Raw genomic sequence first — 23,707 nt, 5'->3', positions numbered from 1 at the left:
GAAGAAAAAAGAAGAAAAAGAAAAATAGCGGGAACTTTTAAGGTTTGGCTCGCGCTTTTTCTGATAGTCTGATAGTCTGTCTCTCACTGTCTCGGACCAGCAAAGCCTGCCGATCGGGTGGAAGTGACAGGAACTAAGAAACCAACCACCTGGCGAACGGGCCGTGAGTTTGATGTCAGATTTACTAGTTAGTAAGTAGTAATAGTTAACTAGATAGATGTCTGTCAGTTGGTTCGGGGTCCAGAAGTACCAATACCCAATTCCCACTTTACCCAATGGTCGAATAATACACAATACCCAATACCCAATACACAATTCCCGATGCCGGTGTCACGTAAGTTTCCATACGGTCCGGAAACATCGGTATCATCTCTGCTGAATTGTTGTTCACTGGTCGGTATCAGCCTTCTTGCCCTGAACAGACACAAAGGATGTATGTGTCCGCTTCGTATATGAACATGCTCAACAGGAGGTTACGCAGGTCATAACCATCAAGACATTTTTTCTCACCTCTTTCCAGCTAATAATCCCACCATTGAACTACTCTCCTTGCCTTCCTTTCATCTGCGCATGCAAACGCCACCAACCATGGACGACGGGTGGTGGATCATCTCGTTGCTGGTGGTAACTCTGGGAATCCCCACGGTTAATGCGGCTTCCAAAGACCAATGGATCGGTCGCTCTATCTATCAAATCGTGACCGATCGCTTTGCTCGATCGGATAACTCAACCACCGCTGCTTGTGATGCAGCACTAGGTAACTACTGCGGAGGCTCTTTCCAGGGCATCATCAATAAGCTGGACTACATCCAGGAGCTCGGATTTGATGCGGTAGGTTTACCACCATCATCCTCCCTCTCGCTCTCTGCCACTCTTTCTCATATCTGAAACACCAGATATGGATCTCTCCCGCACAAAGCCAAATTTCCGCCCGAACAGCAGATCTCTCAGGTATGGCACTTTCAAAATCTTCACAACCCATCTGCAACGCTGTACATCGTTATATATATGATATACTATGTAGTTTGGTAGGTAGAAAAATTCAACATGTTAACGGTTCATAGCATACCATGGATATTGGCCCAATGATCTGTATTCCATCAACTCTCATTTCGGCACCCCCAAGGAGCTGGAAGCCTTGTCCTCTGCCCTGCACGATCGTGGCATGGTGAGTCGCTCTGCCATGTTCCCTAAAGATGACACTAACCGCGCGAAACCCAGTACTTGATGCTCGACATCGTGGTTGGCGATATGGCCTGGGCGGGAAATCACAGCACCGTCGATTACAGCACCTTTAATCCTTTCAATGATCAGAAGTATTTCCATGACTTCAAGCTCCTGTCCAGTGACCCCACAAATGAAACTTGTGTCCTGGATGTAAGTGTGTATCGTGAAATATGGCCCGTGGAATTTTGCTAACCCCATATTAAGTGCTGGATGGGAGACACCGTCGTATCACTTCCCGATCTGCGAAATGAGGACCAGCAAGTTCAGAATATTCTGGGTACCTGGATCTCGGAGTTGGTTTCGAACTACTCAAGTAAGACTTCTTCCTTGGCGGTTATGGAAAATTAATTGACCTGTTTCTGTTTTGTAGTTGACGGACTGCGTATCGACAGCGTCCTAAATATCGCCCCGGACTTCTTCTCCAACTTTACCAAGTCATCAGGGGTTTTCACTGTCGGTGAAGGTGCCACGGCCGATGCGGCTGATGTTTGCCCTCTGCAGCCAAGCTTGAATGGGCTTTTGAATTATCCATTGTAAGTACAGCATCGTGGTGAGTAAAGTCAGTCGTGTTGACTTTCACAGGTACTATATTCTTACCAACGCCTTCAACACGACCAACGGGAACCTGAGCACCATTACCGAGTCCATAAGCTACACCAAAGGACAATGCGAGGTAGGACATCCTTTCAAATGGGATTATACGGGCGAACTAATCATATACAGGATGTCTTGGCCCTGGGGACGTTTACTGCAAACCAGGATGTTCCGCGCTTCGGTTCATACACGTCGGATATATCGGTAAGTTCAGTCGGTAGTCCTATCTTGATACTGAACAATGTTTGACTTTTCTGAATGTGAGCAGCTGGCTCGCAATATCCTGACCAGCAGTATGCTGACAGACGGCATCCCCATCCGTATGTTCCGATCCCCGCCTCCCCTATGATTAAGCAAGATTTCTCAGACACCACTGATGATCAAAATACAGTCTATTACGGCGAGGAGCAGCATTTGACAGGATCCTACAATCCCGTCAACCGTGAGGCTCTGTGGCTGACCAACTACTCGATGCGCTCGACCTCCCTCCCCACCCTCGTCCAGTCCCTGAACCGCCTTCGATCTTATGCTAGCGGGGACGGTGAGCAGTACACGCAAAAGTCGCAATCCGGAAGCGATTACCTCTCGTACCTGTCAGCACCCATTTACAATTCTACGCACATTCTGGCCACGCGCAAGGGGTTTGCGGGCAATCAGGTCGTGAGTGTCGTATCCAATTTGGGAGCCAAGCCAGCCAGCAAAGCCACCACGAAAATCACGTTGGGTTCAGACGAGACTGGATTCCAATCCAAGCAGAATGTGACCGAGATCTTATCTTGCAAGACGTATGTCACGGATTCCAGCGGGAATCTGGCAGTGGATCTGAGCTCGGACGGGGGTCCGCGCGTGTACTATCCCACGGACAGCCTGAAGGACAGCACTGATATCTGTGGTGATAAGACCAAATCGGCGACCCCGAGTAGCTCCGCAGCCTCATCCGTGAGCTCGATCCAGTCCAAGGGTTCAGAGACTTGTTTGTTTGGGGTACCGTTGGGGATAAGCACATTGGTGGTCACAGTTGCGATGGCCACGTCCTACGTGTTCTAGTCTCCTTAAGCCTCTACACCTTCTGTTTGTCGCCCTGTCTTTCCCTGTTTCGCATTACCCCTATGATTATTGTTTGCTCATAACGCTCTTTTGAATGTTTTGAAACTGTGGCTTTACTTGAAACCCTATACCACCCCACTGGCTGCACTGATACATTACTAAGTATAGAATGTGGCGTCTTGTCTTTTACTAGTCACCCTAGCATCACGGTAAAATAAATGTGTTGTTTCCGTCTGAGTCTCTTGAGATCCTTTGTAGCCCGGGGGAAAGAAAAATTGTCAGGGTCTCCTTCTGGCACGAATGGCATAGGCAAAGCAGTATACAGGGAGGTAAAATCGTTCGGGTTTCCCGACTGTTACGGGCTTTCTTTTCTTTGATGGGTCGCCCTGACGGTCGGGCGCACAGGAACCGGCTCGGCTTCGGTTACCCTTGGAAGAACAACAACAACCACCACAAGCGGCCTGCCAGCTTGCAGGATGACCGCAGGTTCCAGATACACTCGGCCAGCCAATCTGGGGAGGATGGGCCATCTTACCGTCATATACCGGTATGGAATTATAGCCAAATACTGCCCACCAAAATAGAAGTACGGATCTTTGACAGCCTCGATCACCCAAAGCCTTATCGGCTCTTCCGTATCGCAGCCAATCCCTCCTGGCGCCAACCTTGCGCTGACACGAGATGGCTTCAACTTGCTTTCACAGCTCGCGTCTTTATCTGTCAGGGAAAGAACACCGACAGCCAATCGTATCGGAGCATCTCATTGGCCCGGTATTGTGATATATCCAGCACACCATGACAGATCACTGCTTCAGAGACATACATCCCGGTCATGCCCGATTGCTGTCACTCTACGTGGAAAATGTCTCGGATTACACTTTGAGGACCCTTTTTTTTCCTCCTCCCGGGAGAGGTTCAGCTCATACAGATGATCATCTCGTATTGCTGCTTCAGTGAGCGGTCTAGACAATCGGCCTGGTCCCGATCGGTTGGGCTTCAGCTAAACGCTGCTGAGTGATTCAGTACAGAAGAGTATACGGTTTGTCGGTTTACGATCCCGTCAAAGAGACCCCTTCTCAAGGACGATGTGTATATATAGCAGGTTAATTTCCCGGTAGAATACTTGACACTACTCCCTAGATATCCTCATCAGTAGCAATCCCAATCGTATCAACATGCGCTTCGCAATCACCGCCGCCTCGCTAAGCCTCATCTCTTCGGCTTTGGCCATCACCATCACCCAGCCCACCTCAGGCACCGAGTGGGATTTCTCCACTCCAAAGACTATCAAGTTCACCAGCGATGCGAATGATCCGTCAGTGATCAGCATCATCTTGCGCACTCAGGATGGATCCTTCCAGACCAAGCTGGCGGACAACGTAAAGACTTCCACGGGGGAATACACTACCCAGCCCAACCCTAGCATTTCCAACGGGTACGTACCCTGGATCTTAGTGGACTCACCGATAGTTGAAAGGGGGAACGCTACTAACTTTGTGTTTCTGATCCTAGGTCTGACTATGAAATCGAGATCATCGACTCTTCGGGCGAGCTCGCCGTGAGCCCGACTTTTACCGTCGAAAAGGGTGCTTCGACCGATGGTACTACTTCCTCCTCATCAGCTTCTTCCACATCCACTACATCTTCTTCCTCTTCCTCTTCTTCTTCCTCCACCACCACTTCCTCCTCTTCGACATCCAGTGAGACCGAATCCACCACAGTCACCTCTACGACTGCGGTGTCTTCGACATCTACCTTGTTGAGCAGTCCTCTGTCTTCATCTTCAGGCAAGATGTCATTTCGTCATTGTGGCACGGCGACCTCACTGACCGAAGCTTGATTTTTCTACAGGATCGGCCACCTCTACCTCCACGTCTTCGTCGTCTTCTACGGGCACTACGCTCGCCACATCCGCGTCTTCTACCTCGAGCTCAAACAGCACTGCCACCACATCCACCGCTCAGCTATCCACCGGCGCGGCTTCGTCTACATTTAACGCTCCCCAGGGAGTTGTGGCTCTGCTTGGTGCTGCTTTGGCGCTTCTCTACGTTTGATCATCAAAGTTTATCTCGGGGTCATGTATATGTTCCTTTTATTCTATGAGTAATGAGAATTGAAACCAAAAATGTCATGTTTTCTTAGAAATTTCTCCTACTATGTAGTAGTTTTTTTCCGTAGTTCTGAGGCATAGTAATTAGCGTCGACCTAGGACTCTTCGCAAACTTCTTTGACAGGATGGCGCGCTAGAAAGTGAGAGATTAGACCCCCATCGAACCCATGAGCCGCAAGCGTATGTCGATCTGGCGGGGCGCGAATTGACAACAACGGATCAACAATCGATCATCTCCACAGTTCCCAGCCGATCGAACTATTTTTTTTTTCTTTTGCTGGTATGTCTATCCTGCCGCTGGTATGACCGGGTAGCCCTTGGTCAGATCTCCATCATATTCTGGTCGTTGAAAGGTTTCAAGATGAAACAGTTATTTGTGCTCTTCAGTTGTCTTCCTCTTGCCGGAGATATATGTCCGGGACTTTGTTGACTTTCCGGATATACTCCGAATAACCATTTCCACACGGCATCTTACTTTCGGGTATTGTCCTTTGTGACGTACTAACCCTTCTGATGGACACGTCACAGACAGATCGCCGCGCCAAGCAGCAGGAGATGCAGGGATGCTGACGGGGAGATCTTTGTCCAGTCGGATCTTAGGGCCAGCCCACGCTGACACAACAGCATGGCGCCATAACTAGGTTGCAACTACCGGTGAGGTATTACGTGACGGTATCCATACCGAAAATATTACCAGCGAAAACCTTTACTCTCCTGAGCAGTCAAAAGCATACATAATCTAATAAGGGACGGACATATTCTGTATGCTTAGACCCTTCCTATTAACTCTATCACACACACACACACCATGACTAGTATTCGTGCCCCACTCCAAGCAGCGAGCCGAGAAACATTCAAGGGCAAGTCCAATACCGTGGGGGTGATACTCCGTACGATTCCGTCTTACTACTATGTACTTACTTCTTATCTATCAGCTCCTGCTCAACTGTCTGGGTCCATCCAATCACTGCGTGAACAGTTCACAGCATGTTAACTTAGGTAAGCTTTCCGAACAGGAAGAGAACTTGCGATGCTGGAATGTGACATCTCATCTCCAATAACATGGCAATCTTCACACCGCCGGAAGTCGCGTATGCATGTCGGGCTGCACGAGATAAGGCTGTGCCCTCCCCTTGCGTAGATCGCATCCGCAGCAGTGGCTTTCTTGTTTACCTGCTGTGTAACTAGCTTTTTTGAATCTCGCGAAGTGATGCAACTTCCCACGGCGAATATCTATTCATAGTCATCCTGCTTCTCGTTTGCAGCTCGTTCGTGCAGCCTCCTTCCTGTCCAGAATATACCAACGCGCAATCCATAGTGGATTCCAGAATACAGGTGTATACCCGAAAGGTCATTTTGTATCCTCAACCTAAAGCATCTTGGTAATCATACTTTAATCGACATATCCAACATATCCAAGGAGTCATCTAGGACATGAAAGGTACCACCAGTGTGGCGAATCCCACCCAAAGGTCCAGGCCGGTCCACGCGGTATAGTATGCTTTGAGCAAGGGAGATCCCACCAGCCACACGGCGCGCCCTTCTCCCATCGGATCCTCAAGGGGCTCCGTGGGGCTGTTAAAACTGCTTGACAGTTTTCTGGCTGCCCCGGATACTCGCCTAAGTTGAGCAAATTTCGAGGGAGGGTGATACTTTGGCTATCTGTGCCGATGGTGAAGGTCAGCTCCGGAGCGACCGCATCCAGCAGAGGGCATGGAGCCCCCCACGCACCAGCTGAGTCGATCATCGTAATGAACGGCAAAATTTGCCTGTAGAGATCCTCCGTTAACTCTTTATCAGGAATCTGGAGGATCGCTGTTCCTGTACCAAGAGCAGTCAGTCCAGCAACAAACAGTGCAGGCGGACCACCCGCGATCCCCGTGCTGTAGTTGCCAATCGTGAGAGCAGGCCGCTTGTTGATGTCGAGACCCACGAAGCCAAAGTGTAGGCCTCAGAGAGAATGTTCGCATTGCGATTGAGGTCGGTCCAGATAAGAACACCAATGAATTTGGACTTATCCACTCCACCCAGGGTCAGCTCAGCCCGGTACTCTGAGCCCGGGACGAAGCAGAAGGGACAAACAGGCTCGGGCCAGCTTTCCGCTATGATACAACGACCAGAATGTAGGAATCCCATCATCGGTAGACCGTGGAGCAACTCCCATCCCCATGATGCCTTCCATGGGTGTATCTCGGAACGCCTCTGGAAAATTGGTGCAGAAGACGATTCAACGTCTCGATGAGGTGAGTTCCCGGAGACGGACGGTGTCACTGTTGACCGTGCAATTGACTACTTCTGACTTGCGCAAAGAAACGGTCGTTGCACCAGCGCTGTTAACCCCACGAGCTTCACATCGGATATCCGGGAGAAGGTTCGAGATCCGGCGGGTTCAAAGAGGGTATGACTGCCCCAGTCCACGCAGTACCTCATTGGTAGGACTAGGTCTGTCGATCCTGTATCATACATCACCGTGCAATAGGAAGTACTGGTCCTAAGCACGGGGTCCGCTGAAGTTGAAGGGAAGGCTACTGACAAGTTCTGTGGCGGATAGGATTACGAGCGGACAGCCGCGTCAGAAATATGTTTTCTCTCTGTCCTGGCTGGACGACAAGACTAAAGCCGTCTTCCATTCTATCTGTCCTGGAGAGGCTACAAGTACTTGGCCACCCTATAGGCCCAGCTGGCCCCTCGCGTCATCCGACATGGAGATTGAACTATCAGAATGTTTCTATGACAGATGGACCCAATGTAGTACATTGTGTATTTTAATATGGCAATAGTACACGCTAGCTAAGGAGGCGCTTCGAGTGACTGTTAGCTGCCATGATGACCACTCCCAGAGTAGCCGAATAGAATTTCAAAATATCCCTCACCCCACACACTCGACAATCCATCAAAGGATTATCTATGTTTCTCTTGTCATCAAACCACCATATCCACTTAAGCCCCCTCCCAGTTCAGAGCCACAACCCGGGTGTCGTTGTACACCTTGTGCAGGAACTGGTTAGGGTTCTGCTTGCCATCCTCGATGAAGTCACCAGACCAAACCATCCAGTAAGCCCAGTTGACGTTCTCACTAGCCTGCTTATCGGGGTCCGGAATGGGACCGACTTCTGCCATAGCCAAAACTCTCTCGTTGTTGGTAAGGGTCTGGAGCTTCTTGTACTGGTCGGCCGCGACTCCGTGGTCACCAACGGCGGGATAGTGATCGATGGTGGCAATGTCGCACTTGTCGTTTCCGGGATACCAGGCCGGATCAGCAGTGTTGCAAACCCAGACCATGTTGTGGAGGTTGTGGTAGCGAGTGATGCGGTCGTAGAGGATATCCCACAGCTTCTTGAAGGGAGCAGGACCCTGGGCACCCCACCAGAACCAGCCACCCTCGGGCTCGTGGAGCGGGCGGAAGAGAATGGGCACTTTGGCCTGATCCAGACGCTTGATCTGAGCAGCGATGGCGTCGATATCACGCAGCAGAAGCTTGTAGTTGGTGCCGTTGCCATGGTCGTTGACGGCTTCAGACACGTTGAAGCAGGTGGCTTCGGTGTAGAACCCCTTGTACCACGGCTCCTTGGCGGTATCGAGCAGGCAGGTGGGAGCGTACCAATGCCACACCAGGGCATTGATTCCATTGCGGCCGGCGTGCTGGATCACATCCTCGACGGCGTGAGACTTGCCGCCGTGAGCAACGGCCGAAGGCGAGTAGTAGGTGAAGTCGCTGCCGAGAATCGCAGGGGCCACACCAATGTTCTTCTCGACCCAGTTCCAGCTGTCAATGTCCTGCTGGCCGGAGATGTAGTGCGAGCCGTACTGAAGCTGGATGTACTTTAGCAGCGCCCTGGCTTCGGGGGTGGCCGACTTGTCAATGTTGCCATAGGACAGAGTCTGGTTGGAAGCGCCCAGCGCAGCAGAGCTGAAAAGAAGAGAAAGGAGGGACAATTTGGCGAACATTTTCAAAATGTACCAAATACTGAATGAATGAATAGCGAGCGAATGACTTAGACAGTTAGTTGGATTGTTAACTGCTGCAACTGGGACATGGCGTGTTCTTTATAGATTCAGACCTCGACGATCATTGTCTCTTTCAATGTTAGAAGTCTCCCAACCCACAGAGGTGGAATCATACTTGGCTCATGACGATCCATGGATAACGCAACTTCTCCGCTCTGTCTTCCATCATTTCCTCCGTAGCTGACTCTAGGTACCAGCTGCCCCTAAGCGCCCTCACCACCTTTTGCCAGTGAAGGACCTCCCCAAACAAAATGGACGGCACATATATTGATGTCTCAAAGCTAGAGTTCTGCTGACGCGTTTCAGTCTGGTCTTGACAGCTTCATCTAACTGTAGGCACGCAATATAGGTAGATTTGGGCGTGGCTTGCGAGATGGACCAGGCGTGGCTTCCATACTTGATGTGGACTGTGCCATATGGAATAGGGTCCAGGGACTGTTCGGCTTCCCGTCCGTCTCCACAAGCACGGCACCATCACATTCAGATCTCTTTCCCGGGCGGGTTTGGCATCAGGCCCTGAGTTGCGGGGATTCCCCGAGTATTCACCGACTACATTTAGAATCGAATTAGCGATTACGTTTCGTCCCACTCTCTCTTAATATTTCCCTAATTTGGGCTAGGGAACGCACTCGCTTAGGGTATGAAAATTTCCAGATAGTCAGATCAGGTTCAGATACTACCTTGTTGGGCAAGGGAAACGGCCCGTTCCCAAAGGAGATGGCCGAACGACTGCCTGCTTCGCCGTGTTTCATGATGAGACAGGCTTCTCGGCAGTTGTAAATCCCCTATCAAGTTCAATCTCATATAGTAATAGTTCGCATCTTGAGTACGCGTCGTGGGAGATGAGCATTTAGTCAATCCTGTTTAGACGCGGAACTGATGATGCTACGAAGCTAGGGAGGCGGACTTACCCCTACGGCTCCCTGGCCCTGAATCAGACCAAAGAAGATCAATCTAACGATTCACCGTTCACTGAATAGGCGATCTCGGCGTAGGACTCGGCATGTGTGCACGTCTAAGCATTGACCGCATATCGCCAACGTCAGGACTGCATGGCCATATAGAAGGGCAAAGCCGTACGTATGGCACAGCATCATACAAGGATTCTCTTCCTTCAACTCAACGTTTCCACTCCACTATCGTACGATGCAGGCGGGATGTTGCCCATGACTCGAGGTCTAGGTGGGCTTTGTAATTGCTAACGAGCACAGAGGCATGTGGTCGCCAATATACTGCGGGGTCCTTCGGGTACCACTATTTCAGTCGCGTCGAATATGATTCAATAAGCTACTTCCAGAAACGACTTGATCCGTACTTAGTATATTCCGACGATGCCCTCCAATGGGGCTCCATGCTTTAGTCATCTGCGTACATATATAGTTAGTTATAGAGGCAGTGTTTCCTTCATCCCGACCGAGATGCACGGAGTCGGCTGTGGCACTCGCGGGCCGTCCTTATCACGTAGACCAAGCCAATCAAATATATCCATCAGCATAGCCGAATCTGCTCCGTCGCACAACCGTCTGACATCCGACTCAATAGCTCTAGAGTTGGGGAAGAATGGCCAATCAAGGCTGCCGGAATAACCAACAACCCTGGACTTCCCGATTGGGATGATGACACAGTGAGTCCTCGGGCCGGTGGTAATGGCACTAAACCCAGTTTGGGTATGCTCGGCCCGCCAACGGAGATAATCAGAAGAGGGAAGAACGAAGCCCGACCATGCTGACAGTTAATCACTCACTCACTATCTTCTGCTCTGTCTCTCCCTTGGAGGGTTGTTGACCTAATCATAGTACTCCGTAGCTAGTTACCTCTCACCTCAGCTGCTGCAGGATTGTCTCCCCGATGCTTACTCTTCGGAGAATGGGTGTCTAGCCGATCAGCATGCCACCCCAACGCGTGCCCCAGTCCCCCTTCCCGCGCCATCGCAGTAAACGGATTGCCTGTAAGCAATGTCGCCAGTCAAAGGTCAGTGATAATACTAGCTCGCCTCTGGTGTTCTCCGTAGCTGACGATATGGCATAGCTTCGATGTGAGGTATCCACAGGCGGTGCTATTCCCTGCTCCCGATGTCGCCGGCTGGGCTACGACTGCCGACTCGATGCGGCGTATCAACGCGTCAACGGGCGAGAGTATACCTCACTGGCCATGAAGGCACTACTGCCTGGCTTTCAATGTGCACATTCTGATACCTTATAGGCGACTAGAGGAGCTGGAGAAGGAAGTCCAGCATCTACGCTCATCCGTCTCCACTCATCCTCCCGCTGCCGCGCCACAGTCCCTCCAAGGCATCCTTCTGACCCCCAGCGAATCGTACCATGCCGATGCCTCCTCCATCGTCGGTCAGGAATCCTCGGGGTCGCGGGTAGATCTGGTGGCTTCCCAAGTGCCATCTTTGTCAGTAGTACCTACGACTCCCGTTCATTCCTTGTCATCCCAGCCACCAAGTCAACCCTCGCCTCTACTTTCCGACACGACGTCTCCAACCTTGTCCAGGTCGCTCGACTTTGTTCATCTTCATGGGCATCAAGTAAATGCTCTGTTCAATATGTAAGGTCTGTCAAATCTGTTACCTATCCATAAGCTAATGCTGGCAGCTTCTTCACTCACTATCATCCCTACGTACCCTTGTTGGATCCAACCATCTCCCCGGACCAATACTATGCTCGGTCTGCAGTGTTATTCTGGTCCATCATCCTACTAGCCTCTCGTCGATATACGGAAGAGCCAGGCTTGTTTGTCAGTCTCACGGCTCCGGTCAAGAAGCTCATATGGGATACCATCGCCAACCCCCCGCACACCTGGCATGTCGTGCAGGCTATTATCCTAGTTTGTCTGTGGCCATTTCCCACTTCATCTCTTTCGTCCGATATTACTTCCATCCTCCTATCCACTGCGCAGACAATCTCCCTCCGCATCGGGTTGCATCGCCCGGAAGCCATCCAAGATTTCTCGCGAACCAAAAGACGTTTGATGCCGGATGAGATGGCCGAAGTAGCGCGAACATGGGCGACCTGCTATATCACCGCTCAAACGTAGGTGACGTCCAGCTGTATCCATAATTTATCGTAGCTATCTAACCTAAATATCCCTGACAGAATCGTAACCATAGACGGACAAGTATGGGTCTCGTCAGACTGGATGATCGATCGGCTCTGTGACCGGGACAGCACGATGATCCCCATGTCCCTCAAGCATCAACTCCTATTATCGCGTTTCTCGGCCCGCGTCGGTCAATTCATGTCCAGCCATTCGCAAGGGCCAACGGATCTTCCTCGTCCGGGGGAGTTCATCTCCCTGCTGGCCCTGCTAGAGCGAGAATACACTGAGCTGGCATCCAGTTTAACCAGCTACATATCTGGTCCGTCACACCCCCCCACACACAACATCTCACCCATGCCATCATTACTAACCCCTGCTTGCAGAAGAAAATAAAGTCCTACTCAACGGCATTGGCCTGCAACTCTACGTCTTTTACCTACTCGAGGAATCCGACTCCGACACGCGCAAACGCGGGCTCCTCCGCGCCTACAGCATAGCCATCTCCACCATAACCATCATCAACCAACTCGAAGCCCTCACCGACGCCATGGCCTACGGGCCCGTGTCCTATTTCCGCATCATCTCCATCGCAGCCATGTTCATCATGAAGTTGAGTTACTCGAACCTCGGCCCGTTTGTAGACCTAGAGACCGGTAAACGCTCATTCAACTCCGCCATTGCTCTTACCCGCCGAACATCTATCGAGGATAACGATCTGCCGGGGCGAATGTCGAAGATTCTCACCCAATTATGGAGTGCTCAAGTCGTTCATCGTGGGCAGCGGGACAAGCCGCCTGGTTTACGGCTGAAAACACGCTTGGCTGCCAGTTTGGTCCATGATTCCATATGGATGTGGAGGGAGCAGTTTGGTGGACAGCCCCGTAGTGGAACGAATACACCTCTCGCGAGTCGGGGATATTTCGCCGATAATAGGGCTATGGAGCAGCAGCACGGGGGACTAAGCGCACGGGGGACAGGCTCGGCGGGTCAGGAGGCTGCTACTAGTTTTCCGGTTGGGATAGAAGATGCTTGTCCGGATGGATTGACGCTGGAGGATGTTGTCGATGCAGAGTTGCTTGCTTTGTTGCCTTTCAGCTTGGATGGGGAAATATTCACTGCTCCTGGAGGCTGTTGACACAGCTACGTGGTGTGCCACTGCTTTCAGTTACTGATTTCTGTCTATCAAAAGCAGTTCGATCATGCATAACGAATATCATAATAGTAAAGCTACGTCTTGTTTTACTAAAGACTATCTTCACGATACTAAGTAGGCTACTACCACTGCAATCCTGCATGCGGACCAGCACTCTCCCCACTTCCACGCAGCGCAAGGGACTTGGCACCCCCCAGATTCTTCGGTCTGGTCATCTGCTCGAACAGCCGGTTTCCAAATTTCTGGAATGCCGACGCGATTCCGCCATGCTGAAAGAGTTCCCGCTCCATCTGACTCAACTGGAAAGCGTATTGCTTCCCATCCACGTTGATCACCTTGGTCTTGAAGTCGATGGAAATCTCGTTGCCGTCTTGAGCCGCGTCGTAAAACTCCTCGTCGGTCAGTGTGATGCCCAAAAGACCAAGACTGGGCATGTTGCGCTGGAAGATGAATGAGTATGACTTGGCAATCACACATTGGACGCCGCAGCCTAAATTATGCTTTTGTTAGCACGAAATTGACTACGAGAGTGTGGGATAGGTGTACCTAACAGCGCCATGACCGCTTGTTCGCGGGACGATCCACATCCGAATGCTTTGCCTGCCACGACGATGTTGAAGCCGTCTTTCACGCGCTGCCGAAACTCGGGGTGGGTGTGCTCGAGGCAGTGCTCGCCTGCGATCTTATTGTTTGACATGCCGATGAGAAACTGGGCTGGGGCCAACTGGTACTGATTAGCTGCCGTTTCAGGCGCAAGGGTGGAGGGATCAGCATACAGCATCGGTATCAATAAAATCGCCCAGTCGCTGAACTTTGCCTGTCATGACGTCGGACGAAGAGCTATCTGCTGTCTCTGAAGTATCCGCCTCTGTTACCTTGACGTCTGGTGAGTCAACAGCTTTTGCCTCCGCAGTCGCGGAGCCACTAGGTTCCATATAGGAGATGTGTTCTTGTGTGGAGTCTGTTGCAGACACAGAAACACCGCGGAGGGTATGCCATCTGTCGAGATCGATGGCTGCGAGGTATTCATGTGGATCTTTCAGCTTCATCTCGAAAGACGATGCCGCAACTGTGGCAGCTGACGCAAGATTTCCGATAGAGCCTTGTATTGCAGTTAGATAAATGCCGTAATCTTTGCTCACGGGGTTAGCGACCTACCTTTGCCCATACGGTTCTCAAAGTTGCGGTTCTGGGAAGAAATCCAGACTTCTCCAGGTCCAGCCTGATCAGCTGACATTCCGACACAGTAGCTGCATCCCGGAATGCCGATCTCAAATCCAGCATCCTCGTAGATCTGCGCAAGCCCAAGCTCACGGAGTCTGTGAAGGATGGGCACTGAGCCCGGAACAACTTTTCTCTTTCCGCGAGAAACTGGCTTCAAGCCATTCTTGAGCCCTTGTTCCAGCACGAGAGCACCGAGAATCAGATCCTCTTCGGCAGTGGTGCAAGCACCAATAAAGCATCCATCTAGATGCATGCCTTCCTGCTCGGTGACAGGAACGACATCGTCAGGGTTGGGGTATTTGGCCAGGAAAGATCGCACCTCGCCAAGGTCTATCTCATGGGTCTCGGCGTACTCGGCGTCATCATCGGGTTTGAAGTAGACGCTGGTGTTTTTGTGTCGGGGCAGACGTCGCTTCTGGATGAATTCTTCTGTAATTTGATCAGGCACAAAAACACCGGTAATTCCGCCAAATTCCTATGATCGTTAGTACATTCCCGCCTTCATATGGTATTATAGACAGACTGTAGTCATGTTGCTAATGGCAAACCGAGCATCGCATGAAAGATGTTTCACACCTGGGCCGGTGAACTCGACAATCCGGTCTGCGGCCACGGTGTTTCGCTTCAGTTGTTGCAGGATGTACAAGATCGTGTCCTTGCCTCCAATTCCAGGCTTGGGAGCACCGACGAGACGAATGTTGACCGATTCGGGCACTTTGAACCAGGTCTCTCCGGTGACCAACGGAAGGGTCACATCGGCTGCGCCCAACCCGATGGCCAAGCAGCCTAATGCTCCGGACGAGCAGGTGTGGGAATCGGAGCCCACGACCACCATACCCGGCTGGGCTCGCTCGCGGTAGAACTCGGTATGAAGAATAGTATACTACAGTGAGTGAGTACAGGCTATGCAGTCTCGCAACTCTGGAACGGACGTACGTTCATGCCCTGATAGTCGGTCATTTTGAAGACACGCTTGGCCCTCTCACTGGCGTCAATCAATGCCTTAACTTTGGGGACCTCATTCACACGAGGGTCCACAACATGATCTCCCGCCAGCCAGAACCGGTCATTCCGGTAGATTCCAGGTTTTCCGAGAGTCTCATACGTTCGTTCCATGCCCTATGGATCTTTCAGTAACCATCTGGATATGTAGCTACACGTCGAATGGGAATACGTACCTGCCATGATGCCTCAGAAGCTATAACCCAGTCGACGTCCACCCGGATCAACTCCCCAGGCGCCACGGATCCCTTCCGGCCAAGGTCGTGAAGCGCAAAGATCTTCTCACTCAGCGTCATGCCACGTCGACCGGGGGGTCGGACCGCGAGCGGAACGGGCGGTGCCCTGGCGCGATCGGCTGAGTTCAAAGCTTCGAGCCATGCCGTCACCAGGAAGGTGATTTCAGCTTCCTGCTCGGGTGTCAGAGTGTCCGCTTCGGATAGACCGAGTCCTCCCATCTCCGTGGGTTGTTGGCTGATCGCGAGGACATCGGTGAGGGCATTGGCCTCCCGGGGGTGGTCCTGCGCTCGAAGTGCATCGACCACTCGCACCAGCTGGGTAAGCAGATTTCCTAGGGTCGGCAATGCGTATGCTTCGCCACGTTAGTGAATCCATCGCCGTGTGATTCTTTGGTGTTCCAGACGTACTGTCTGCCTCGGAGAGGACGACATCCCGGGTTTGCTGCAATACTAGCAGCAGCGAAGGGGAATTTGGTTCGCTGGCGTCACCCATGATGAGAATGTGATGCTGAAGAGGCTTAGTGAGCGAGCTTCTCTGAGCGGGGTTTCTCAAGCAAGCTTACGACCGCGTCTTAATATATGTAGTGGGATGCAGACAGCCTTGCATCCTGCATTGCCGGACTCGGCCCGCTTGCGGCCCGGAGGATTTACAAGTGAGATATAACATCATCACATGGCTCCATCGAGTACTGCTGGCTGCAACCCCTCAATTGTGCCCGAACTACGCCCCAATTGATTCACTGCATACATTACAATGGCCACTGCTCCTGCGGTTACCAAGCTTCGCCAGCTCTTGGCGGACGAGAGCAAGATTATCGTCTGTCCGGGCGTCTACGATGGCTTTACCGCCCGAATCGCCCTGCAGGAAGGGTTCGATGCATTGTACATGGTAGGCACTACACCAAATACTGCTAGTTGGGATAATCGCTCTGCTCACACTGGTTGTCAGACAGGAGCAGGCACCACGGCCTCGCGACTGGGGCAACCGGACCTGGGGGTTGTCACGCTGAACGAAATGCGAGGGAATGCTGAAATGATCGCCAACCTGGACCCGACAGTGCCGTTGATTGCTGACGCTGACACGGGCTTCGGAGGTACTGTCCCGCCACCAATGACAGAATCCAGTGGCTGACCAGGCACACTACTACTACTACTAGGATCCCTCATGGTCCACCGCACTGTCACCGAATACATCCGCGCCGGAGTCGCCGCCCTGCACCTGGAAGACCAGCCTACGAGTAAACGCTGCGGTCATTTACGCAACAAGCAACTCGTTCCCGAGGACGAGTATTTGGACCGCATCCAAGCCGCCGTGAATGCTCGCGCCCGGTCTCATGGCGATATTGTTCTGATAGCTCGGACGGATGCCCTCCAGTCGCTAGGCTATGAGGCGGCCATTTCCCGACTCAAGGGAGCCATCGCCCTGGGGGCAGACGTGGCCTTCTTAGAAGGCATCACGTCGACGGACCAAGCTCGACAGGTCTGTGAAGAGCTCAAGCCCACCCCCGTTCTCTTCAATAACGTTCCTGGGGGTGTATCCCCAGATCTCTCGGTTCAGCAGGCGCAGGAGCTCGGATTCCGGCTGATCATCTTCCCTGGGTTGGCATTGGGAGCAGTCTACTCGGCGGTTCGTGGGGCGGTACAGCAGTTGAAGGAAACGGGCACGCAGGCTGTGCAACCGGGGGTAAGTCCGCGGGACGTGTTCAATGTGGTGGGACTGCAGGAGGCAGTGGCGCTGGATTTGGCATCGGGCGGAAGGTTATATGACAAGGGGGTTTGAAAGAGGGGCGATGCGCATTGCTGTCTGTAGATACTAGACAAATCAAGTCAACAACAGAGATGTAAGGAGCCATGGACGATGACACTTCGGCAGAGCCCCAGGCACCGGTTATGGGCCGGGCGGTGAGGATTTGTGCCTGCCTTTCTAATCAGGCAGGCGGAGAGCCGAACACTTTCTTAGGTGATGACTAAAATCACGTGCTTTCATCCGGATACGAACTGAGTTACTAAGGGAATCGAATGAATTTTGGTAGTAATCACAGTTATTCAATTGTTTAAGATGAAAGCTTTCTTGAAAGGTAGAGTTACTCGCAGTCATTGAGACTACATCTGAATGAGTAAGCTGTCTCTTCTATCAGTGCTTTTGAGAGGAGTTGAAACACGGTGAGTTCATACTACGCTAGTTAAGATAAATGTATATATTGTTCATTCGGCACCCATGACACTCCGTATGATCAGTATAGATTCTTCAACACTACACCTGAGATGTGTGACACCAACATTCCAGACTATACAGCAATAGTAAACAAGGAATTCACCATTTTCTCTCAGAATCTATCAATTCAAACCAGTATAACATCATATACTGTATGCCAGCCTGTGTCACGTATTTCTACCGCATCTGATTGGCTGTTCGTGCTCGGGCTATTCGCCCTCCGAGCATCCGGAATGCCGAGAAGGACACAACATGGAGATTCATCTTTAGCGTTACTACTATTCTTCATCCATCTCCTCATTTTATTCAAGCATTGAAAACCATGGCTGAACACCCTTCTTTTACTCTGGCTTGCCTGCGTAAGCTCACACCTCTCTAACTGCATCAAAGACCGGACATAGGCTAAATAATCGATAACCCAACAGTGCCGGTGGGTGGCATCGCCGGCTACATGCGGACGCGTTCCGCCCCGTCCCTGATCGCAGGTGTCGGCCTGGGTCTTTCCTACGCCTACGCAGGTACGTAGCAATTCCATACAACTTAGAGAATATGGACTGATTACAAGCTTGCAGGCTATTTGATCAAGGAGAACAAGGACTACGGCACGGAATTGGCCCTGGGAAACAGTGTGGTCCTCCTCGTCTCCGGTGTCATGCGCTCTATCAAAACCCGTGCTAGAGCCCCAATCCCTCTGGCCCTGGGTGCTACCGGTCTGTTGGCATCTTTCTACTATCAGAAGAAGGTGCGCGAGTTCAGGTTTGGGGTGTAAAAATGATTGGCTTTGGCCAACATCTTGAATGGGTGCTAGCCATAGCTTTAAATTGTACTATATTATGTATCCTAAATGCATTGTAAAAGTCAATTTGCCTCTGCCCCACGCAGCCTAACGTTATAGCGGTATCTAGTCGTTGTGTAGGCGGGATTGCGTTAGATTACTAAAGACACCTCGCTGGTAGTCATGCACTAATGGGGTATATGGCTGAAGCTCGGATTCCCGCGTCCTTAGTTACCAATGATTTGCTGTTCTTTTACAATTTGGACAGTCAGAACCTTAACAGGCATACATGTTCTTTAGAAGGCGTACGTAATATTTAATTCGCGCTAAGGGATACGATAATCCAACGTTGGTTCAATTAAATCAACTCAAGGCAAACTATAACATAAAAAAGACGAAATACAAACATTTCAAATATTGGCTTTTCAGGAGTACCAAGAGAGAACTAGCCCCGGGCCAAAAGACCAATCTCTCGTTTCCATCACTCATCTCACCATCGCCATCGGCATACATCCATCGAGGCATCAACAGTCCCGAACCTCATACATCCAATGTCTTAGACATACTTGACAATGACCTCGCTGTCAGTGACGGAGACCGAGGTCAGCACCTCGTTCTGCTCAATGTCGATGATGGTAGCATCCTCAGGACCAACCGAGGAACCATCCGTGGTAGCGGAGCAGCTGGTGAAAGTCACGGTGCCAAAGTTGGCAAAGGGAACGAGGGAGTCATCCTCCTCGAAGTCCTCGACGATCCACTCAGCGTTGTACTCACACAGATCACCATCAACACCGCCCGTGAAGCTGTGGGTGACCGTGGTACCAGTGCTCACGTTCTCAATCGTGGCAGTACCGGTGGTGTCGCTGCTGGCATCGACGGTGACCTTGATGGTATCACCGGCCGAGATGGAGATGCCGCTGAAGTCGTAGGCGTAGTCGGGGTACCACTCGTACCAGGCATCGAAGCTCACCTCGCTGCCCTGGACACAAAAGTCCACACCGGTCTGGAGGATAGCAGTGTCACAGGTGTCACCGTCAATGCCCACCCAGGCGGAGGCACAGTACTCCTCGCGGCTCGAGCCACCGGAGGGCACGGAGGGGGTGGGCACGACGAACTCGGCGGTCACGGCAGTGTAGCCAGTGCCAATCAGGACGGCACCGGCCCAGTTGGAGCTGTACTCCACGTTCTTGGTGCCGTTAAGGGTGAGGACCTCGTTGGTGCCAGGCTTGAAGGGAGGGTTGCTCTGGCGGTTCGTGGAGCGCTTGGCCCGAGCAGCCTGGCGCTTGGCCGTCAGAGGAGCGGCCATAGCAGTGGTGGCCAGCAGGCCGGCGGTCAAGAGAGCAGTGGTCTTCATCTTGATGGGATGATGTTTGGAAGGTAATGAATTGAAGAGGGACTGGGAGCTGCTTGGAATCTGAGTGGAAGATGCTTTTGATGCTGCTGGATGAGGGCTATCTGGTAGGGAATTGGACGTGGTTTTATACCATTTCAGCGTCTCCCCTCCCCCCTCCTTGAAGCTGAATTTTCTCTACATCCGCCAATCCCGATTCCTGCTCTGCCGGTGCAATATCGAGCAGATAACACTACCCGGATACGCAATTGACGCGTTCCCCTATTGACCAGGGCGATGATGATAGGACCGACGGTGGCTGATGGTGCCAAGGCGCCAAAGCGATGGTGTCTCCTGTCTGCAGCATTGAGGGAAAGCTCATCTCGCTTAGTTCGGGACTGGCCAGGCGGGGGGATCTTGGACAAAAGCTTCAAGGTTACAAGCATTCTTGGAAACGGGAGGATCGCAGTATGTCTTTTCAAGCACCCGGCGTGGATCTTCGGCTCCCATATGGAAACGAACGACATCTGCTTTACAACATTAAGAGTGACGGCAAAAGGGACGATCACTCTGGTACCAAAGCGGTAGAGAACATTCACCTTGACGATAATAGCACTCGAGTTCCCCTGTCCAACTGCAGACCTGCAGAACACTAGCTAACCGCGTGACATTGGGGCACACTTTGCCTCAAGCGGAATGGCCATCAGACTATCATCCTCAACGGTGACGACGTGTGGTCATGGCGTGATGATAACGAGAGAAACAATCTATTGGCTCTGCGGGGATCGTCCCGTGTGTGGCAGATAAACTTCATTTAGGATGAAGAATGGGGGTCATTGAATGGCTCGTGCCTTGCCGAACCTGCAAACTCCGGAGAAATCAATTAAATTAGCCTTCACACCATCCACTTGTCTATCGGCAACGAGGTGCAATAAAACACCATGGGAAGTGGGTTCTGGCCCGCTGTAAGGACTTGGGCTGGACGTCAAATGCTGGATATTGGGGAGCAGTAGAACACTGCTTTTATGCGCAAGATGCCACTTATTTCACGCACCTCAGTCTGTCCCCAGGTGAACACGCATTAGCAGTTTGAATTGTATCCCCTGAAGAGGCGTAACTACCGGCATGAGGGGTTAGGCGTGGCTAAAAGGCAACGGGCCGGAGTCCGTCGGGATATCCACTGCATCCCCGGCGCCAACATCTTCAGCCCCGCTTCAAAGCATGGATGACGCTGCCTCGTCACCATCACGGCGGATTAATTCATGCTGCATCTCTTATCATTGTTTCCGCTGTCCGGCTTTTGATATTTCCATCGCAGAGGGCATATGGTTCCAAGACCGGAGAATTCGGGGATCATTCACAACGGCTAAGCGGATATCTGCCCAAATGGGGAACAGATGCCCGCGCACATTCGACATCAGCTCAGTTGGATGGAACCAGGGGGCCCTATACCATTGGAAGGTCGGGTTCGCTCATGATCTTCCAATACAGAAATCCCGCAAGCCTGAATTGTTCGTGGTCCTTGATTATTGAGGGTGACTCAACGCACATGCCTGGGAGCGCCGTCTCCGTGACTTGGCAACTTCCCGTGCGAGGTTCTGTTGACTAGGTATGCGCCGTTAGACATCAATCAGATGAAAGTGTTGTGGGTAGGCCGTATCAGTCCAACTAATTGGGTATGTGGACGAGATCCTTGTCTCTTAAGCACCGAGAACGGGCCATTGCATCTAGCTCATTATTGCGGTGGGATGAATGGCCGAGAGGAGACAGCGGTTCGAACTGCCCAGGAACACGTGGAGAGGCCGCTGAGTTGTGTGGAGTTGCCGCAGATCAGGTTCGATTCGACTGTACGGTTCATACTGCTTTTGAGATGCTAACATGAGCGGCATCAGTAGGATAGGCACCGGATCGACCCACAAGGTCCATAATGAGTGTTGCCAGGTATAGATTGAAGTCAACGGTACCGAAGATCGACCCGACGTCGATCGTTGCTAGAAGAGGCTGGCAGCTTGCCGGTCTGGCGATCACCGTTTACATCTAGGTGCAAACAGTCCATGACAGCGAGACGCGAAGGTCTATTTGTTGAAGTTTCGACTATCGACACATCTCAGCATGTTCTGGTCTGCCTTGTCATGAATCGGCTTGTAAGGCAATAAGTCATTGTTCCCCTGGCTGGTTTCTGATAAAGTAGATCATGTCAGTTCAAGGCAACAGCATGTAGGGACCCGTGATAAATTACGCCAAGTCCTAGGCAAAGGCTTGTTTGTTATTGTGCTGTTGACGTGATCACTGTTATTATTAATCTCATTGCCCATTTTGCATGCCCACGGGTTGATTGTGCTGAAGCCATCGACAATGACCAAGTCCTCAGCCAACCTCTTGCCTAAGACTTATCCCCAGTCTTATCACTCATAAGTGGTAGGCACTCACATCTTATTCGTGAATCATAACAACAAACAATGGAGAACGAAAGGCAGCAAGCCAAAAACGCCATCCCTAAAGGGGCTTCCAGGAAAAGGAGGAGGTAAGGCAAAAGTAATTCCAATCTCTGGAAAGTAGCCGGCACTGCCTGCTACTAAAACATTAAACAACATCTTTATCGAAACCTGTATTGCGCCTTGATAAAGAGAAGTACTCATGGGCTCGCTTACTCAGGGGTAGGATTCGAAAAGCCTCCCAACGCTTTTGTGGAACGACAGCTGACGGATCACAGGCCTTCTCGTATTCAGGTGGATCGGACTGCCATTCTAAAACAACCGGCCTACAACGTGTTTGGATGGCTTGCATAGAATTCACGTGGCTCTAGGCCGGTCCTTTCGTGCCAAGAGAAGCTTATACGCCTCATGATGAATGATCTCGCAGTGTGAATGCATCACTCGCACATACATACTAACTACCCCGGAGGACATGAAGGATCGATTGTGTGACAACCCGTTTAAATACTTGATCCCCAATATGAGAGATGAAGGCTAAGAAATTGCTCACTATTAAGCAGCTTTTGAAATCTCTGCTCTCAGGGCGGTTCATTGCCACTCTGCTAACCGGACCTTCGATATACAGCCTATGCCCCCACTGACTTTTGCCATCGCTTGCAAGTGTATTTACACATCTGCGGAACCGAAGGTTTCACCTGCACCCCACCGGGTTGTTCCTGGACTCCTGGGTCATCGATAGTAGTATGGATGCCGACCCACACTGACTGTTTGCTCTGGTCATCGAAGAACCCCGTCTCTGAAGCAAGGGATGCGATTGGCGCATTGGAGCCGCTGACCTAATCATCTTCACATTCCTGTGTCTAAAATTGGGCAGTTTTTCAAGATAAGATCTTGGCTTCATCAACAATGAGAAGATTTTGTTCGGCGGAGCCCTAGCATTGAAAGTGCGGTTCCACCAGCAGTTCAGCTTCCGCCGCAGAGTTTGCTGCCATGCATCCCGCTCTCCCCAGATAAACCTGCGCTACAAGCATCTTTCATTCTGTTCTCGAGTCAAGACTCTTCGACAAGGGAGTAAATAGAACTGGAGCACTACAAACCTTCTGAGTCGATCGTTGCCGTTTTCTATCGGTGGGCCAGGGTGGGTCGGCAAATTGGTCAGCTGCCATCGAGAATCGAGATAATCTGCTGCTTGACAGTGACAGTGACAGTGACCCCTTGGTTGATCCACCACTGTATCTACTATCTAGTCCCTATCGCTCTACCGGCGATTAGCTTTTTCTAGCTTTTCGCCAGGCGAAGCTTGACC

At 51.4% G+C, this 23,707-nt stretch overlaps 10 protein-coding genes across 10 annotated transcripts; 6 read left to right on the top strand and 4 right to left on the bottom strand.

Moving 5' to 3' along the window:
- Window positions 1–570: 570 nt before the first annotated feature.
- Window positions 571–2,885, top strand: BDQ94DRAFT_180613 (alpha-amylase; the record flags this gene model as incomplete). Its single annotated transcript, XM_026773665.1, has 10 exons — window positions 571–831; window positions 897–951; window positions 1,065–1,168; window positions 1,222–1,377; window positions 1,432–1,540; window positions 1,598–1,760; window positions 1,810–1,900; window positions 1,951–2,025; window positions 2,090–2,141; window positions 2,213–2,885. 10 exons carry the CDS (start codon window positions 571–573, stop codon window positions 2,866–2,868), a joined length of 1,722 nt encoding a protein of 573 aa, XP_026624256.1. The 3' UTR covers window positions 2,869–2,885.
- Window positions 2,886–4,043: 1,158 nt separating this feature from the next.
- On the top strand, window positions 4,044–4,864 carry BDQ94DRAFT_172331 (GPI anchored serine-threonine rich family protein; the record flags this gene model as incomplete). Its single annotated transcript, XM_026771933.1, has 3 exons — window positions 4,044–4,303; window positions 4,381–4,662; window positions 4,720–4,864. The coding sequence occupies 3 exons, from the start codon at window positions 4,044–4,046 to the stop codon at window positions 4,862–4,864; spliced, it is 687 nt and encodes a 228-aa protein (XP_026624255.1).
- Window positions 4,865–6,162: 1,298 nt separating this feature from the next.
- BDQ94DRAFT_180611 (uncharacterized protein) lies at window positions 6,163–7,608 on the bottom strand (the record flags this gene model as incomplete). Its single annotated transcript, XM_026773664.1, has 4 exons — window positions 6,163–6,861; window positions 6,912–7,267; window positions 7,304–7,469; window positions 7,544–7,608. The coding sequence occupies 4 exons, from the start codon at window positions 7,606–7,608 to the stop codon at window positions 6,402–6,404; spliced, it is 1,047 nt and encodes a 348-aa protein (XP_026624254.1). The 3' UTR covers window positions 6,163–6,401.
- Window positions 7,609–7,851: 243 nt separating this feature from the next.
- Window positions 7,852–8,926, bottom strand: BDQ94DRAFT_180608 (family 26 endoglucanase H/Glycosyl hydrolase; the record flags this gene model as incomplete). Its single annotated transcript, XM_026773663.1, has 1 exon — window positions 7,852–8,926. One exon carries the CDS (start codon window positions 8,924–8,926, stop codon window positions 7,919–7,921), a length of 1,008 nt encoding a protein of 335 aa, XP_026624253.1. The 3' UTR covers window positions 7,852–7,918.
- Window positions 8,927–10,632: 1,706 nt separating this feature from the next.
- On the top strand, window positions 10,633–13,166 carry BDQ94DRAFT_180606 (fungal specific transcription factor domain-containing protein; the record flags this gene model as incomplete). The annotated part of the gene is made up of 7 exons (XM_026773662.1): window positions 10,633–10,653; window positions 10,797–10,957; window positions 11,015–11,121; window positions 11,197–11,539; window positions 11,587–12,024; window positions 12,088–12,350; window positions 12,415–13,166. 7 exons carry the CDS (start codon window positions 10,633–10,635, stop codon window positions 13,164–13,166), a joined length of 2,085 nt encoding a protein of 694 aa, XP_026624252.1.
- A 118-nt stretch (window positions 13,167–13,284) lies between these two features.
- acoC (aconitase family protein) lies at window positions 13,285–16,325 on the bottom strand. Its single transcript, XM_026773661.1, has 8 exons — window positions 16,055–16,325; window positions 15,587–15,999; window positions 15,345–15,527; window positions 14,932–15,291; window positions 14,343–14,883; window positions 13,961–14,286; window positions 13,731–13,908; window positions 13,285–13,674 (listed from the first exon to the last, which is right to left on the bottom strand). Exons 1-8 carry the CDS (start codon window positions 16,137–16,139, stop codon window positions 13,307–13,309), a joined length of 2,454 nt encoding a protein of 817 aa, XP_026624251.1. The 5' UTR covers window positions 16,140–16,325; the 3' UTR covers window positions 13,285–13,306.
- On the top strand, window positions 15,742–17,659 carry BDQ94DRAFT_147689 (isocitrate lyase/PEP mutase family protein). Its single transcript, XM_026767063.1, has 4 exons — window positions 15,742–15,999; window positions 16,055–16,535; window positions 16,596–16,740; window positions 16,804–17,659. Exons 2-4 carry the CDS (start codon window positions 16,401–16,403, stop codon window positions 17,424–17,426), a joined length of 903 nt encoding a protein of 300 aa, XP_026624250.1. The 5' UTR covers window positions 15,742–15,999; window positions 16,055–16,400; the 3' UTR covers window positions 17,427–17,659.
- Window positions 17,660–18,153: 494 nt separating this feature from the next.
- BDQ94DRAFT_147688 (TMEM14 family protein) lies at window positions 18,154–18,713 on the top strand. The gene is made up of 3 exons (XM_026767062.1): window positions 18,154–18,220; window positions 18,287–18,379; window positions 18,434–18,713. The coding sequence occupies exons 1-3, from the start codon at window positions 18,184–18,186 to the stop codon at window positions 18,628–18,630; spliced, it is 327 nt and encodes a 108-aa protein (XP_026624249.1). The 5' UTR covers window positions 18,154–18,183; the 3' UTR covers window positions 18,631–18,713.
- A 479-nt stretch (window positions 18,714–19,192) lies between these two features.
- Window positions 19,193–19,990, bottom strand: BDQ94DRAFT_160800 (A4/G1 family peptidase; the record flags this gene model as incomplete). The annotated part of the gene is made up of 1 exon (XM_026769263.1): window positions 19,193–19,990. The coding sequence occupies one exon, from the start codon at window positions 19,988–19,990 to the stop codon at window positions 19,193–19,195; it is 798 nt and encodes a 265-aa protein (XP_026624248.1).
- Window positions 19,991–21,219: 1,229 nt separating this feature from the next.
- Window positions 21,220–22,194, top strand: BDQ94DRAFT_147685 (uncharacterized protein). Its single transcript, XM_026767061.1, has 2 exons — window positions 21,220–21,800; window positions 21,859–22,194. Exons 1-2 carry the CDS (start codon window positions 21,601–21,603, stop codon window positions 21,911–21,913), a joined length of 255 nt encoding a protein of 84 aa, XP_026624247.1. The 5' UTR covers window positions 21,220–21,600; the 3' UTR covers window positions 21,914–22,194.
- Window positions 22,195–23,707: the final 1,513 nt, after the last annotated feature.

This window comes from Aspergillus welwitschiae (assembly GCF_003344945.1).
Source record: "Aspergillus welwitschiae strain CBS 139.54b unplaced genomic scaffold BDQ94scaffold_25, whole genome shotgun sequence".
Classification (NCBI taxonomy): Eukaryota; Fungi; Ascomycota; class Eurotiomycetes; order Eurotiales; family Aspergillaceae; genus Aspergillus; species Aspergillus welwitschiae.
This window is presented reverse-complemented; position numbering and strand designations above follow the sequence as displayed.

What these genes read in the sequence shown, in the direction of transcription:
- acoC (XM_026773661.1), bottom strand. Translation starts at nt 16,139, where the DNA reads ATGGGTGACGCCAGCGAACCAAATTCCCCTTCGCTGCTGCTAGTATTG. An exon ending in CCATTAGCAACATGACTACA is followed by an intron (nt 14,884 to 14,931) that starts GTCTGTCTATAA and finishes TAACGATCATAG; the next exon opens with GAATTTGGCGGAATTACCGG. An exon ending in AGCGGTCATGGCGCTGTTAG is followed by an intron (nt 13,675 to 13,730) that starts GTACACCTATCC and finishes AGCATAATTTAG; the next exon opens with GCTGCGGCGTCCAATGTGTG.
- BDQ94DRAFT_147689 (XM_026767063.1), top strand. Translation starts at nt 16,401, where the DNA reads ATGGCCACTGCTCCTGCGGTTACCAAGCTTCGCCAGCTCTTGGCGGAC. An exon ending in GGTTCGATGCATTGTACATG is followed by an intron (nt 16,536 to 16,595) that starts GTAGGCACTACA and finishes ACTGGTTGTCAG; the next exon opens with ACAGGAGCAGGCACCACGGC. An exon ending in CGCTGACACGGGCTTCGGAG is followed by an intron (nt 16,741 to 16,803) that starts GTACTGTCCCGC and finishes TACTACTACTAG; the next exon opens with GATCCCTCATGGTCCACCGC.
- BDQ94DRAFT_147688 (XM_026767062.1), top strand. Translation starts at nt 18,184, where the DNA reads ATGGCTGAACACCCTTCTTTTACTCTGGCTTGCCTGC. An exon ending in TTTTACTCTGGCTTGCCTGC is followed by an intron (nt 18,221 to 18,286) that starts GTAAGCTCACAC and finishes ATAACCCAACAG; the next exon opens with TGCCGGTGGGTGGCATCGCC. An exon ending in TCTTTCCTACGCCTACGCAG is followed by an intron (nt 18,380 to 18,433) that starts GTACGTAGCAAT and finishes ACAAGCTTGCAG; the next exon opens with GCTATTTGATCAAGGAGAAC.
- BDQ94DRAFT_147685 (XM_026767061.1), top strand. Translation starts at nt 21,601, where the DNA reads ATGAAAGTGTTGTGGGTAGGCCGTATCAGTCCAACTAATTGGGTATGT. An exon ending in GTGGAGTTGCCGCAGATCAG is followed by an intron (nt 21,801 to 21,858) that starts GTTCGATTCGAC and finishes GAGCGGCATCAG; the next exon opens with TAGGATAGGCACCGGATCGA.